General features: G+C 46.6%; 1 protein-coding gene across 1 annotated transcript in view; it reads right to left on the bottom strand.

The window, feature by feature from the left end:
• The window catches only part of MMP21 (matrix metallopeptidase 21), a 73,014-nt gene that overhangs the window by 39,173 nt on the left and 19,487 nt on the right, over positions 1-14,354 (bottom strand). Inside the window, exon 2 of the mRNA XM_063963308.1 lies at positions 54-681. Coding sequence (XP_063819378.1) covers positions 54-681 — 628 coding nt within the window. The remainder of the gene's footprint in view (positions 1-53; positions 682-14,354) is intronic.

Raw genomic sequence — 14,354 nt, 5'->3', positions numbered from 1 at the left:
TTCACACTGAAAGTAAAATGTGCCCACTAGAAGGTAACAAAACGTTTACATACCTCGTCCAAAGCCGAGCTTTATATCAATTTGGGATAAATGTGAAGTATTGTCTTCCTCAAAGTCCAAGGGCATAACCTCGCTCCACATACGGAAGGCTAGCCTGAACACGTATCTCTGCTCATTGATGGACAGCTGGCTACTGTAACCCTCTCCGATCATTCGCCATCTCAGCAGCTTTTTGCTGAACACTCTGCTGCCAGAGTTCTGATAGGCCTCCTGCTCCTTTCTGTATTTGTCCGAGTTCATCAGCAAGTCCAAGAACCTCTTCCTACGGATCTTGGGGGGGTCAGCACTTTGGTTTGTGGTGTTCTTAGAATTGCTGGCATTATTTGCCACCTCGGGTAAGGTGGGCTTGTTGCGATTGGTTTTCAGTAACTGGTTATCGGGCACGCCGCACCTGGGCTTGTTCATGGCATTAATGCTGGCATCGTCTAATCTTCCAGTGGCTGGCAAGTTATTGAGCTTCTGAAATTTTTTGAGTGCTTCAATAAATGAGGGACTTTTTGTCGGCTCCGCCGTATCCGTTATCGCCTCCTGCATCAGGCTCATGTCTTTTGGCTCCTTATCGCTTTTGTGAAATTCATCCCAAACTACTGGTTCTGTCCAGCCGTACTTTGCTAAAAATTGCTAAAAAAAAAAAAATAATAACAATGATAATAATAATATTAATAACACTAATTATAATAATAATAATAATAATGATGATAATAATAATAATAACAATTATAATATTATAATAATAATAATAATAATAATAATAATAATAGTAACAATGATAATAATAATAATAATAATAATAATAATAATACTACTACTACTACTACTACTACTAATAATAATAATAATAATAACAACAATAATATTATTAATAATAATAATAATATAATGATAATAATAATAATTCATAATAATAATAATAATAATAATAATAATAATACAGATGTATATACAGATTATAAACAAAACAAAAATTAAAAAAACTTGAAAATAGGAGCAATCATTTAATTTGAGTATTCAGGGAATAGCTAGTTATTATTACCTTAGTTCTGGTTGGCGACCTCTAGGAATTAGGCACCGGCTTCCTATACCCGCAATAATTGTGCTGCTACTAGATCATTTTTTGTTTATTTTTGATTTTTCTACTTTTCCTGGTGCTCGGACAGGCAACCAAATAGGGCAACTAAAAGATCTGTTACTACATTGTGTGGGTGCCTAGGATAAGGATGCTGAGGTCTTGGGGTAAAATGGGAGATTGGGGTTCAAAAAGAAAGGCCTAAATTGGGTGAGGTTAAAAAGGGAGGCATGAGGTGTGTATGAGGGTTAAAGACAATGCCTAAATAGGAGGGGGTCACAAACTAGGAGCTAAGGTTGGATATATTAAAAACAGAGACATGAGGTCTGCGGGAGGTTTAAAACCAGAGCTGAGGTGGGAGGAGATTAGGAATGGAGGCATGAGGTATGTGGGTGGTTAAAAACAGACAGTTTGTATTTATTATAACAGTGCTGGCTGGCCCAGTAAAATCAGGAATGCCCCGGGCCCTGGCAGCCACTGAGAGAATGATTTTTATTTTTTATTTAATTTTTTTACATTTTCAAATGGACACAAAGTGAAATGAGGAGCCATTTACAATTTTTAAGCTGACATTGTAAAAGCTGGTGAGGCATGGTGATAGGAGGGGCTGCGTTATCTCCAAATCTGGACAGTTAACCCTTATGCAGTGAGGATTACATTCTTCTTTGGTGCAATGATTTTTATCTATTTACATGCACTTAGCTTTTATTTGAAAGGCATCCCTACACACAGGACTTTAACGCCTATAGGGGTCATTCTGAGTCTATCGCTCACTAGCAGTTTTTAGCAGCTGTGCAACCGCATTGTCGCCGCCCACCGGGGAGTGTATATTCGCTTTGCAGAAGTGCGAACGCCTGTGCAGCAGAGCACCTGCAAAAACATTTTGTGCAAAACAAGACCAGCCCTGTAGTTACTTATCCTGTGCGTTGATTCTACCGACTGAGGGATGGCTTTTGACGTCACACACCCGCCCAGCGAACGCCCAGCCACTCCTGCGTTTTTCCCGACACGCCTGCATTTTTCTAAACACTCCCTGAAAACGGTCAGTTGACACCCAGAAACGCCCTCTTTCTGTCAATCACCTTGCGGCCGTCTGTGCGATTGGAATCGTCGCTAGAACCAGTGCAAAACCACAATGGACTTCGTTCCCGTACGACGCACGTGCGCATTGTGGACCATACGCATGCGCAGTTAAGCCGTTGTTTTCCACTGATCGCTACGCAGTGAACAACGGCAGCTAGCGATCAACTCAGAATGACCCCCAATGTGTATCTGGCCTTCTAAGTGTCAGCGCTATACAAACCAAACCAAAATATTAGTTACATATTAAAACTGCTATTTTCTCTAACGTCCTAGTGGATGCTGGGGACTCCGTCAGGACGATGGGGAATAGCGGCTCCGCAGGAGACAGGGCACAAAAGCAAGCTTTTAGGATCACATGGTGTGTACTGGCTCCTCCCCCTATGACCCTCCTCCAAGCCTCAGTTAGGTTTTTGTGCCCGGCCGAGAAGGGTGCAATCTAGGTGGCTCTCTTAAAGAGTTGCTTAGAAAAAGTTTTTAGGTTCTTTATTTTCAGTGAGTCCTGCTGGCAACAGGCTCACTGCATCGAGGGACTTAGGGGAGAGATTTTCAACTCACCTGCGTGCAGGATGGATTGGATTCTTAGGCTACTGGACATAGCTCCAGAGGGAGTCGGAACACAGGGCTCGCCCTGGGGTTCGTCCCGGAGCCGCGCCGCCGACCCCCCTTGCAGATGCTGAAGATGAAGAGGTCCGGAACCAGGCGGCAGAAGACTCTCAGTCTTCATCAGGTAGCGCACAGCACTGCAGCTGTGCGCCATTGTTGTCAGCACACTTCACACAGCGGTCACGGAGGGTGCAGGGCGCTGTGGGGGGCGCCCTGGGCAGCAATGTATAATACCTGTATGGCGAAAAATACATCACATATAGCCCTTGAGGCTATATGGATGTATTTAACCCCTGCCAGATATCTAAAACTCCGGAGAAGAAGCCCGCCGAAAAGGGGGCGGGGCCTATTCTCCTCAGCACACAGCGCCATTTTCCCTCACAGAAAGGCTGGTGGGAAGGCTCCCATGATCTCCCCTGCACTGCACTACAGAAACAGGGTTAAAACAGAGAGGGGGGGCACTGATTTGGCGATATGTATATATATTAAAATGCTATAAAAGGAACACTTATATAAAGGTTGTCCCTGGATAATTATAGCGTTTTAGTGTGTGCTGGCAAACTCTCCCTCTGTCTCCCCAAAGGGCTAGTGGGTCCTGTCCTCTATCAGAGCATTCCCTATGTGTGTGCTGTATGTCGGTACGTGTGTGTCGACATGTATGAGGAAAATATTGGTGAGGAGGCGGAGCAAATTGCCTGTAATGGTGATGTCACTCTCTAGGGAGTCGACACCGGAATGGATGGCTTATTTATGGAAATTACGTGACAATGTCAACACGCTGCAAGCAGGTTGACGACATGAGAGGGCCGGCGAACAAATTAGTATCTGTCCAGGCGTCTCAAACACCGTCAGGGGCTGTAAAATGCCCATTTACCTCAGTCGGTCGACACAGACCCAGACACGGACACTGATTTCAGTGTCGACGGTGAAGAAACAAACGTATTTTCTTTTAGGGCCACACGTTAAGGGCAATGAAGGAGGTGTTACATATTTCTGATACTCCAAGTACCACAAAAAAGGGTATTATGTGTGAGGTGAAAAAACTACCTGTAGTTTTTCCTGAATCAGATAAATTAAATGAAGTGTGTGATGATGCGTGGGTTTCCCCCGATAGAAAATTATTGGCGGTATACCCTTTCCCGCCAGAAGTTAAGGCGCGGTGGGAAACACCCCTCAGGGTGGATAAGGCGCTCACACGCTTATCAGAACAAGTGGCGGTACCATCTACGGATAGGGCCGTACTTAAGGAGCCAGCTGATAGGAGGCTGAAAAATATCCTAAAAAGTATACACACACATGCTGGTGTTATACTGCGACCAGCGATCGCCTCAGCCTGGATGTGCAGAGCTGAGGTGGCTTGGTCGGATTCCCTGACTAAAAATATTGATACCTTTGACAGGGACAGTATTTTATTGACTATAGAGCATTTAAAGGATGCATTTCTATATATGCGAGATGCGCAGAGGGATATTTGCACTCTGGCATCAAGAGTAAATGCGATGTCCATATCTGCAAGAAGATGTTTATGGACACGACAGTGGTCAGGTGATGCAGATTCCAAACGGCACAAAGATGTATTGCCGTATAAAGGGGAGGAGTTATTTGGGGTCGGTCCATGGGACCTGGTGGCCAGGGCAACTGCTGGAAAATCCACCGTTTTTTACCCTAAGTCACATCTCTGCAGAAAAAGACACCGTCTTTTCAGCCTCAGTCCTTTCGTCCCTATAAGAGTCATATCTGCCCAGGGATAGAGGAAAGGGAAGAAGACTGCAGCAGGCAGCCCATTCCCAGGAACAGAAGCCCTCCACCGCTTCTACCAAGTTCTCAGCATGACGCTGGGACCGTACAGGAACCCTGGATCCTACAAGTAGTATCCAAGGGGTACAGATTGGAATGTCGAGAGGTTTCCCCCCTCGCAGGTTCCTGTAGTCTGCTGTACCAATGTCTCCCTCCGACAGGGAGGCAGTATTGAAAACAATTCACAAGCTGTATTCCCAGCAGGTGATAATAAAATTACCCCTCCGACAACAAGGAAAGGGGTATTACTCCACACTATATGGTGGTACTGAAGGCTAGGTGAGACCTATTCTAAATCTGAAAAATTTGAACACTTGCAAGGGTTCAAATCCAGATGGAGTCACTCAGAGCAGTGATAGCAAAGAACAAGGGGACTATATGGTGTCCCGGGACATCAGGGATGCTTACCTCCATGTCCCAAAATTTGCCTTTTCTCACCAAGGGTACCTCAGGTTCGTGGTACAGAACTGTCACTATCAGTTTCAAGACGATGCCGTTGGATTGTCCAAGGCACCCCGGGTCCTTACCAAGGTAATGACCGAAAGGAGGATTCGTCTTCAAAGAAAATGGACGACCTCCTGATAAGAACAAGGTCCAGAGAACAGTTGGAGGTCGGAGTAGCACTATCTCAAGTAGTTCTACGACAGCACGGGTGGATTCTAAATATTCCAAAACCGCAGTTGTTCCGACGACACGTCTGCTGGTCCTAGGGATGATTCTGGACACAGTCCAGGAAAAGGTGTTTCTCCCAGAGGAGAAAGCCAGGGAGTTATCCGAGCTAATCGGGATCCTCCTAAAACCAGGAAAAGTGTCAGTGCATCATTGCACAAGAGTCCTGGTAAAAATGGTGGCTTATTACGAAGCGCTTCCATTCGGCAGATTTCACGCAAGAACTCTTCAGTGGGATCTGCTGAACAAATGGTCCGGATCGCATCTTCAGATGCATCAGCGGATAACCCTATATCCAAGGACAAGGGTGTCTCTCCTGTGGTGATTACAGAGTGCTCATCTTCTAGAGGGCCGCAGATTCGGCATTCAGGATTGGATGCTGGTGACCACGGAGGCCAGCCTGAGAGGCTGGGGAGCAGTCACACAAGGAGTGTGATCAAGTCTGGAGAATTCTCTCCACATAAATATACTGGAGCTAAGAGCAAATTTATAATGCTCTAAGCTTAGCAAGACCTCTGCTTCAAGGTCAGCCGGTATTGATCCAGTGGGATAACATCACGGCAGTCGCCCACGAAAACAGAAAGGGCGGCACAAGAAGCAGGAGGGCAGTGGCAAAACTGCAAGGATTTTTCGCTAGGCGGAAAATCATGTGATAGCACTGTCAGCAGTGTTCATTCCGGGAGTGGACGACTGGGAAGCAGACTTCCTCAGCAGGCACGACCTCCACCCGGGAGAGTGGGAACTTCATCGGGAAGTTTTCCGCATGATTGTGAACCGTTGGGAAAGACCAAAGGTGGACATGATGGCGTCCCGCCCGAACAAAAAATGGGACAGGTATTGCGCCAGGTCACGAGACCTTCAGGCGATAGCTGTGGACGTCCTGGTAACACCGTGGGTGTAACAGTCGGTGTATGTGTTCCCTCCTCTGCTTCTCATAACCAAGGTATTGAGAATTATAAGACATAGAGGAGTAAGAACTATACTCGTGGCTCCGGATTGGCCAAGAGGGACTTGGTAACCGGAACTTCAAGAGATGCTCACAGAGGACTAATGGCCTCGGGAGCTAAGAAGGGATTTGCTTTCAGCAAGTACCATGTCTGTTCCAAGAGGAACCGTGGCATCGGCCTTTAAGAAAGGACCTGCTCCAGCAGGGACCTTGTCTGTTCCAAGACTTACCGCGACTGCGTTTGACGGCATGGCGGTTTGAACGCCGGATCCTAAGGGAAAAGGCATTCCGGAAGAGGTCATACCTACCCTGGTCAAAGCCAGGAAGGAGGTGACCGCACAACGTTATCACCACATGTGGTAAAAATATGTTGCGTGGGTGAGGCCAGGAAGGCCCCACGAAAAAAATTTCAACTAGGTCGATTTCTGCACTTCCTGCAAACAGGAGTGTCTATGAGCCTCAAATTGGGGTCCATTAAGGTTCAAGTTTCGGCCCTATAGATTTTCTTCCAGAAAGAATTGGCTTCAGTTCCTGAAGTCCAGACGTTTGTCAAGGGAGTATTGCATATACAGCCCTTGTGTGCCTCCAGTGGCACCGTGGGATCTCAACGTAGTGTTGGGATTCCTCAAATCATATTGGTTTGAACCACTCAAATCTGTGGATTTGAAATATCTCACATGGAAAGTGACCATGCTGTTGGCCCTGGCCTCGGCCAGGCGATTGTCAAAATTGGCGGCTTTGTCTTACAAAAGCCCATATTTGATTTTCCATTCGGACAGGGCAGAACTGCGGACTCGTCCCCAGTTTCTTCCTAAGGTGGTGTCAGCGTTTCACCTGAAACAACCTATTGTGGTGCCTGCGGCTACTAGGGACTTGGAGGACTCCAAGTTGCTAGACGTTGTCAGGGCCCTGAAAATATATATATATATATATATATATATATATAATTCCAGGACGGCTGGAGTCAGAAAGTCTGACTTGCTGTTTATATTGTAGGCACCCAAAAAGCTGGGTGCTCCTGCTTCTAAGCAGACTATTGCTCGTTGGATTTGTAGTACAATTCAGCTTGCACATTCTGTGGCAGGCCTGCAAAAGCCAAAATCTGTAAATGCCCATTCCACAAGGAAGGTGGGCTCATCTTGGGCGGCTGCCCGAGGGGTCTCGGCTTTACAACTTTGCCGAGCAGCTACTTGGTCAGGGGCAAAACACGTTTGCAAAATTCTACAAATTTGATACCCTGGCTGAGGAGGACCTGGAGTTCTCTCATTCGGTGCTGCAGAGTCATCCGCACTCTCCCGCCCGTTTGGGAGCTTTGGTATAATCCCCATGGTCCTGACGGAGTCCCCAGCATCCACTAGGACGTTAGAGAAAATAAGATTTTACTTACCGATAAATCTATTTCTCATAGTCCGTAGTGGATGCTGGGCGCCCATCCCAAGTGCGGATTGTCTGCATTACTTGTACATAGTTATTGTTACAAAAAATCGGGTTATTATTGTTGTGAGCCATCTTTTTTAGAGGCTACTTCATTGTTATCATACTGTTAACTGGGTTCAAATCACAAGTTGTACGGTGTGATTGGTGTGGCTGGTATGAGTCTTACCCGGGATTCAAGATCCTTCCTTATTGTGTACGCTCGTCCGGGCACAGTACCTAACTGAGGCTTGGAGGAGGGTCATAGGGGGAGGAGCCAGTACACACCATGTGATCCTAAAAGCTTGCTTTTGTGCCCTGTCTCCTGCGGAGCCGCTATTCCCCATGGTCCTGACGGAGTCCCCAGCATCCACTACGGACTATGAGAAATAGATTTATCGGTAAGTAAAATCTTATTATTTCAGCAGCTCTAGTTCTGCTTGCAATCCTTTTACTTATTATCTGGGAAAGTTATCCGTTTATTGGGCATTTAGCATTTGGAAATTCAGGCATTGTAGCACTTTTTATGCAAAATTAAAACTCCAAAAATGAAATGAAAATATCTGGTGGGATTTCAGGGGCTGGTTCCTATAGACTAGGGGGCTGATTTATCAACAAGTTTTATCATACATAACAAGTTGTAAAACTCGTTGCGTATGATAAATGGTGCTCCAGACAATTAGCTCCCAATGGTCATTTTTCATATATATTTTTTTACAGCTGATTGTGTATTTTGTTTGTGCATTGTTGTGAATAATAAAACTTGTTGATACAATCAGCCCATAGGACACCATGTATAAGGCGGGATGTGCTAAATGGAAATTTGGTAAACCCCCGTTTACCGCATTTTCCAAATGTACAAAGCCCCGGACACCAGGTCAGCGCCGTGGAGGGGATCGGCAGATTTTGCTGGCGATACCCCATAGAAGCCTATGGGCTTCTTTCAGCAGCGTTGTGTGAGGGATCCGATCGGATCCCTCCCAGCATGCCCTGCGTCCGCCCCCGTCACTCTGCACATGTGCAGAATGACGCAGGAGGCCCAAACCCGGAAGTGAGAGAGCCACGGGGATCGCGAAGGACAGCTCTTATCGGAAGAGACGTCCTGCGCAATGCTAATCGCACATGTAAGTACATATGCGCTTAGCTATGACGATGGGTGGCGATGTCACATAGTACATCCCGTCCACTGTGAGATATAGATTGAAGTAAGAGGAGCCACTGAAAAAAGCAACTTTTATTTCCACGTGATTAGTCCCTACCACATAGTAAAGTTATGCGTTCCTTGGATGTTCCAAAATACCTCTGAATTTTTAGCAAAAGTCTAACCCATACCGGTGGTAATAATAATAATAATAATAATAATAATAATAATAATAATTTTCTTTATTAAGTGCTCTTTCTCTATTAGGACTCAAGGTGCTTAACAGATAGAATTAACATAGGTGGTCATTCCGAGTTGATCGCTAGCTGCATTCGTTCGCTGTGCAGCGATGAGGCAAAAAAACGGCAGTTCTGCGCATGTGTATGCGGCGCAATGCGCACGCGCGACATACTATTACAACGAACGATGTAGTATCACACAGGCTCTAGCGAAGCTTTTCAGTCGCACTGTTGGCCGCAGAGTGATTGACATGAAGTGGGCGTTTCTGGGTGTCAACTGACCGTTTTCAGGGAGTGTTCGGAAAAACGCAGGGGTGCCAGGAAAAATGCAGGCGTGGCTGGGCAAATGCAGGGCGTGTTTGTGACATCAAATCAGGAACTGAATAGTCTGAAGTGATCGCAAGCGCTGAGTAGGTATTGAGCTACTCTAAAACTGCACAAAAAAACTTTGCCGCCGTTCTGTGATCCTTTAGTTCACTATTCTACTAAGCTAAAATACACTCCCAGAGGGCGGCGGCATAGCGTGTGCACGGCTGCTAAAAACTGCGAGCGAGCGAACAACTCGGAATGACCACCATAATACAGTAAAAAAGCAATGAAGTACTCCAAGGTATCCGGACTCTAGGTCGACCATGGAAAGGTTGACAGTCATTAGGTTGACCATTAATGGTCGACATAGACAAAAAGGTCTACATGGTTGATAGTTTGACATTTCAAGGATCAACCGTGCTTATGGTCGACAGGTTCAAATGGTCGACACACATATGGTCAACACATCTTTTTAGGGGGGGTTTAGCATTTTAATCAACTTTTTCATACTTTACCATCTACGTGTACTAGGACTGGGAATAGTAACCCTCCCGAAGCAAGGGGATGCGATGCACTAATTGGGCTTCCTGTCCCTGGATGGCAAAAATGACACCAACAAAATGTAAAAATGTTGTGTAGACCTTTTTTCTGTCGAGCTTTTATCATGTCGACCTATGCAGGTGTCGATCTTTTGACCCGGTTGACCTTTCCCACTGTCAACCTTTTGTCAGGTCGACCTTTTCATGGGTCGACCTAATGCATGTCGACAATTAGTGGTCAACCTCATGAATGTAGAATTTTCCATGTAGATTTGCTGATCCATACCGTGCACAAAAGCTTTTTCAGAAAATACAGAGAGCATGTAGATACTAAAGGGATATTAAGGTAATAATAACACCATGCTAGCACTGGGTATTCCCAGCTAATGCATGTATACAGCTATAATAAACATACAAAAAAAGAAATAAGGTTTAAATGAAGACGTTGGTAACACTCTTATTTCCCTGCAGTGTAGTCAAAGCTGCCACCGCACAGCTATAACAGAACATGTCATTGGGGGTCATTCCAGTTTGTCGCAGCGCAGCGATCGGGTCGGAACTGCGCATGCGCCGGTGCCGCAGTGCGCCGGAGCATGGCAGCCGTTGTTGCCTAGCGATCGCCTCTGAGGCAGAGGCGGTCGCTGGGAGGGAGGGGGCTGAACGGCGGCGTAGCTGTGAATGATCGTAGCTGTGCTAAATTTAGCACAGCTACGATCAACTTGGAATGACCCCCATTGTCACTGTAAATCAAGTTAAGAATTAGGGGGAAATGTATCAAGCAGAGTAAAGACTGGAGAGGTGGAGAGGCGACTGTACGTGAGATACAGTAACTCAGAAGAATGTAGTTCACCAATTCACTGTGAACTGAGGCACGAGTCACTGTTTACTAGGGAATGGAATATTGGTTCAGTTGACAAAATGGCTTCCTCCAGTGTGCATTAAAAAGAATATGAGTACTTTTTTTTTGGTTTTGGCCTCCATTGTGCATAGGTGACAGGTCCATGGTATAAGGTCACGGAATTGACAGAACATTGGGGGTAATTCCAAGTTGATTGCAGCAGGAAATTTTTTCGTAGTTGGGCAAAACCATGTGCACTGCCGGGGGTGCAGATATAACATTTGCAGAGAGAGTTATTCGCCCTACACATTCGGCGATGTGCCGCCGAGCTGCCCGACCGCCGATACGGGCGACCCGGCGGCGGGGGGGCAGTGACGGGGGGAGTGAAGTTTCTTCACTCCCCCCCGTCACCCGGCTCCGTAGACTTGCAGGCAAATATTGGCCTGCATGCACAGCCGACATGGCCCCAGCGATGAACGAGCGCGGGGCCGCGCATCGTTCATCGTTGGTGCCTCCACACTGCACGATATGAACGTTATCTCGTTCATTAATGAACGAGATCGTTCATATCGTGCAGTGATATCGGCATGTGTGTAGGGCCCTTTAGATTTGGGTGTGGTGAGTTCAATCTGCAATCTAAATTGCAGTGTAAAAATAAAGCAGCCAGTATTTACCCTGCACAGAAACAAAATAACCCACCCAAATCTAACTCTCTCTGCAAATGTTATATCTGCCCCCCCCTGCAGTGCACATGGGAGGTCATTTCGAGTTGTTCGCTCGCAAGCGGATTTTAGCAGATTTGCTCATGCTAAGCCGCCGCCTACTGGGAGTGAATCTTAGCTTCTTAAAATTGCGAACGAAAGATTCTCAAAATTGCGACCACACACCTCGTAGCAGTTTCTGAGTAACTTCAACCTTACTCGGCATCTGCGATCATTTCAGTGCTTGTCGTTCCTGGTTTGACGTCACAAACACACCCAGCGTTCGCCCAGACACTCCTCCGTTTCTCCGGCCACTGCTGCGTTTTTTCCGGAAACGGTAGCGTTTTTTCCCACACGCCCATAAAACGGCCTGTTTCCGCCCAGTAACACCCATTTCCTGTCAATCACATTACGATCGCCAGAACGATGAAAAAGCCGTGAGTAAAATTCCTAACTGCATAGCAAATTTACTTGGCGCAGTCGCAGTGCGGACATTGCGCATGCGCATTAAGCGGAAAATCGCTGCGATGCGAAGATTTTTACCGAGCGAACAACTCGGAATGACCTCCATGGTTTTGCCCAACTGCTAAAAAAAATTCCTGCTGCGATCAACTTGGAATTACCCCCCATGTGCAGTGCAGGGGGGGCAGGTATAACATGTGCAGAGAGAGTTAGATTTGGTGGGTTATTTTGTTTATGTGCAGGGTAAATACTGGCTGCTAAATTTTTACACTGCAAATTAGATTGCAGATTGAACTCACCCCACCCAAATCTAACTCTCTCTGCACATGTTATATCTGCCTCCCCTGCACTGCACATGGTTTTGCCCAACTGCTAACAAAATTCCTGCTGCGATCAACTTGGAATTACCCCCATTAATTCCTGAGTTGCATATGTTGCACCGGCGCCACTCACCTGTGCTGAGAGGAAGTCTGTGACCAGCTCGGCCTGCTGGAGATTAGACGGCTGGAAATCGGAGTGATCCCGGCGGTGGAAAAGTCTCTCAGAGAGGCATACCTTGTACAGCACCAGGCAATGGCAGCATAAAGCCAGGAGAGTGTCAGCCTGCATGTCTGTGTCATAGATGTCTGGCTGCCTGGAAGTGTGGATGGTTCTGCTCCATCCCCACCCGGTTCCTCTTATAGATTGCTGACTGCTCACTAATGTGTTGTGTTTTTCACACCCAACAGAAAGGCTGCATCACTGCTGTTTGCTCAACAGCCCTCAAAGTGTGCCCGGAATGTGTCGTCTTAGTACAAACATACATGGGTCTCAGTTTGGTGGCAACTTGTGTTCTTTGGAGAATTATTTATCTTCTTGGTTTTACAGGAGCTGGTTTCTGAGGGACTCTCTGCATGGTGCTCTGTAAATGTTCCCACTGACAGCATGTGTGTGTAATGGTTCCGCATTCTTCCCCTCAGTCATATATTTATATTTAATACAAAGTCATTCGTTCTGCCAAACAGACCAAAATGAAATTCAATTTAAATGGTTTGCATTTAGTAAATAGCGAGAGAGAGTGTAGAGCTATTTCTCATAGTAACCAATCAGATGTTGGCAATCAGTTTACAGAATGTACTAGATACATGATAGCATCAATCTGATTGGTTGTTATGAGAACACCTCTGATTACCCTTTTTAGAAGGTTTGTCACTTCCACCATTGAATCTGTAGCACTCTGCAGCACACCTTGTGACATGAATTCTGAATATAGGAAATTTCTTCAACCAGAGCAACACTGCAAGGATCCCACTGCCTTAGACACTATGGGTAGGGTTGCCACCTCCCCTGGATTTCCTGGATTCTCCAGGATTTGGTGGCAACCCTCCAGGAGGCTTTTCCTCTCTCCCGTATTCCGGGATTCTCACGAAATAAGGGGACTCCGCCTCCTCCAGCCCACAAACCAGTGGGACTGCTGGGGGGGGGGGGGGCGGCGGTACGTGCAGCACGCACATAGGGGACGGTATCCGTTTGGATGGTCGACCATGTTATGGTCGACAGTCATTAGGTCGACCACTATTGGTCGACATTTACATGGTCGACATGGACACATGGTCGACACCTGTGAAAGGTCGACACATGAAAAGGTTGACATGATTTTTTTCTATTTTTTTTCTCTTTTGGGGAACTTTTCCATACTTTACGATCCACGTGGACTACGATTGGGAACGGTAATCTGTGCCGAGCGCAGCGAGGCGCCTTGCCCGCGAGTGAATGCGGTGCACTAATTGGGGTTCCCCGTCACTTCACGCAGAAAACAACACCAAAAAAAGTAAAGAAAAACTCATGTCTACCTTTTCATGTGTCGACCTTCCACGTGTCAACCATTTTCATGTGTTGACCATGTGTCCATGTCGATGTCAATGTCGACCAACAGTGGTCGACCTAATGACTGTCGACCATAACATGGTCGACCATTCATACCGGAACCACAGGGGACGTGGACGGCCGTGATGTGTCACGTGAGTGAAAGGAAGCAAGGGAAGGGTCAAGGGAGACGTTGAGACGAGTAGCAGCAGGGTAGACTGGCGGCGGATGGTGACTCAGAGAGCTGTGAGCTGGAATTTGCTTCCGGCTGCTGGGGCTGGTAGTGTAGGGGAGAGTGAGAGCAGACTAGCAGCCAGACAGCAGGGCAAGGGAGCTGGATCCTCCTTGACTGGCCAATACACTGTGGTGTTGGATTGTCTGGTCCCAGTGGAGCTGTGGATTGCAGCAGCAGTTGCAGCGGGGACTCTGGGTAAGCACAGTACACTGAATTACTGTTATGTTACCTTACTAGGATGTCACACCATTATGTCATGTGTTCCCTGGTGTCATCATCATTATTATTATTATTCATGTATTCTATTGATCTGAAACTTCAATGCAACGCCTCTTTTCTCCCCCCCCCCCCCCCCCCCGCTTTTCTCTCTCTCTCTCCCCTTTCTGTCCCTCTCCCCTCTCTTCTTCC

Source organism: Pseudophryne corroboree, chromosome 3 (assembly GCF_028390025.1).
Source record: "Pseudophryne corroboree isolate aPseCor3 chromosome 3, aPseCor3.hap2, whole genome shotgun sequence".
Taxonomy (NCBI): domain Eukaryota; kingdom Metazoa; phylum Chordata; class Amphibia; order Anura; family Myobatrachidae; genus Pseudophryne; species Pseudophryne corroboree.
The sequence above is the reverse complement of the archived record's forward strand: the minus strand, read 5'-3'. Positions and strand labels throughout refer to the sequence as shown.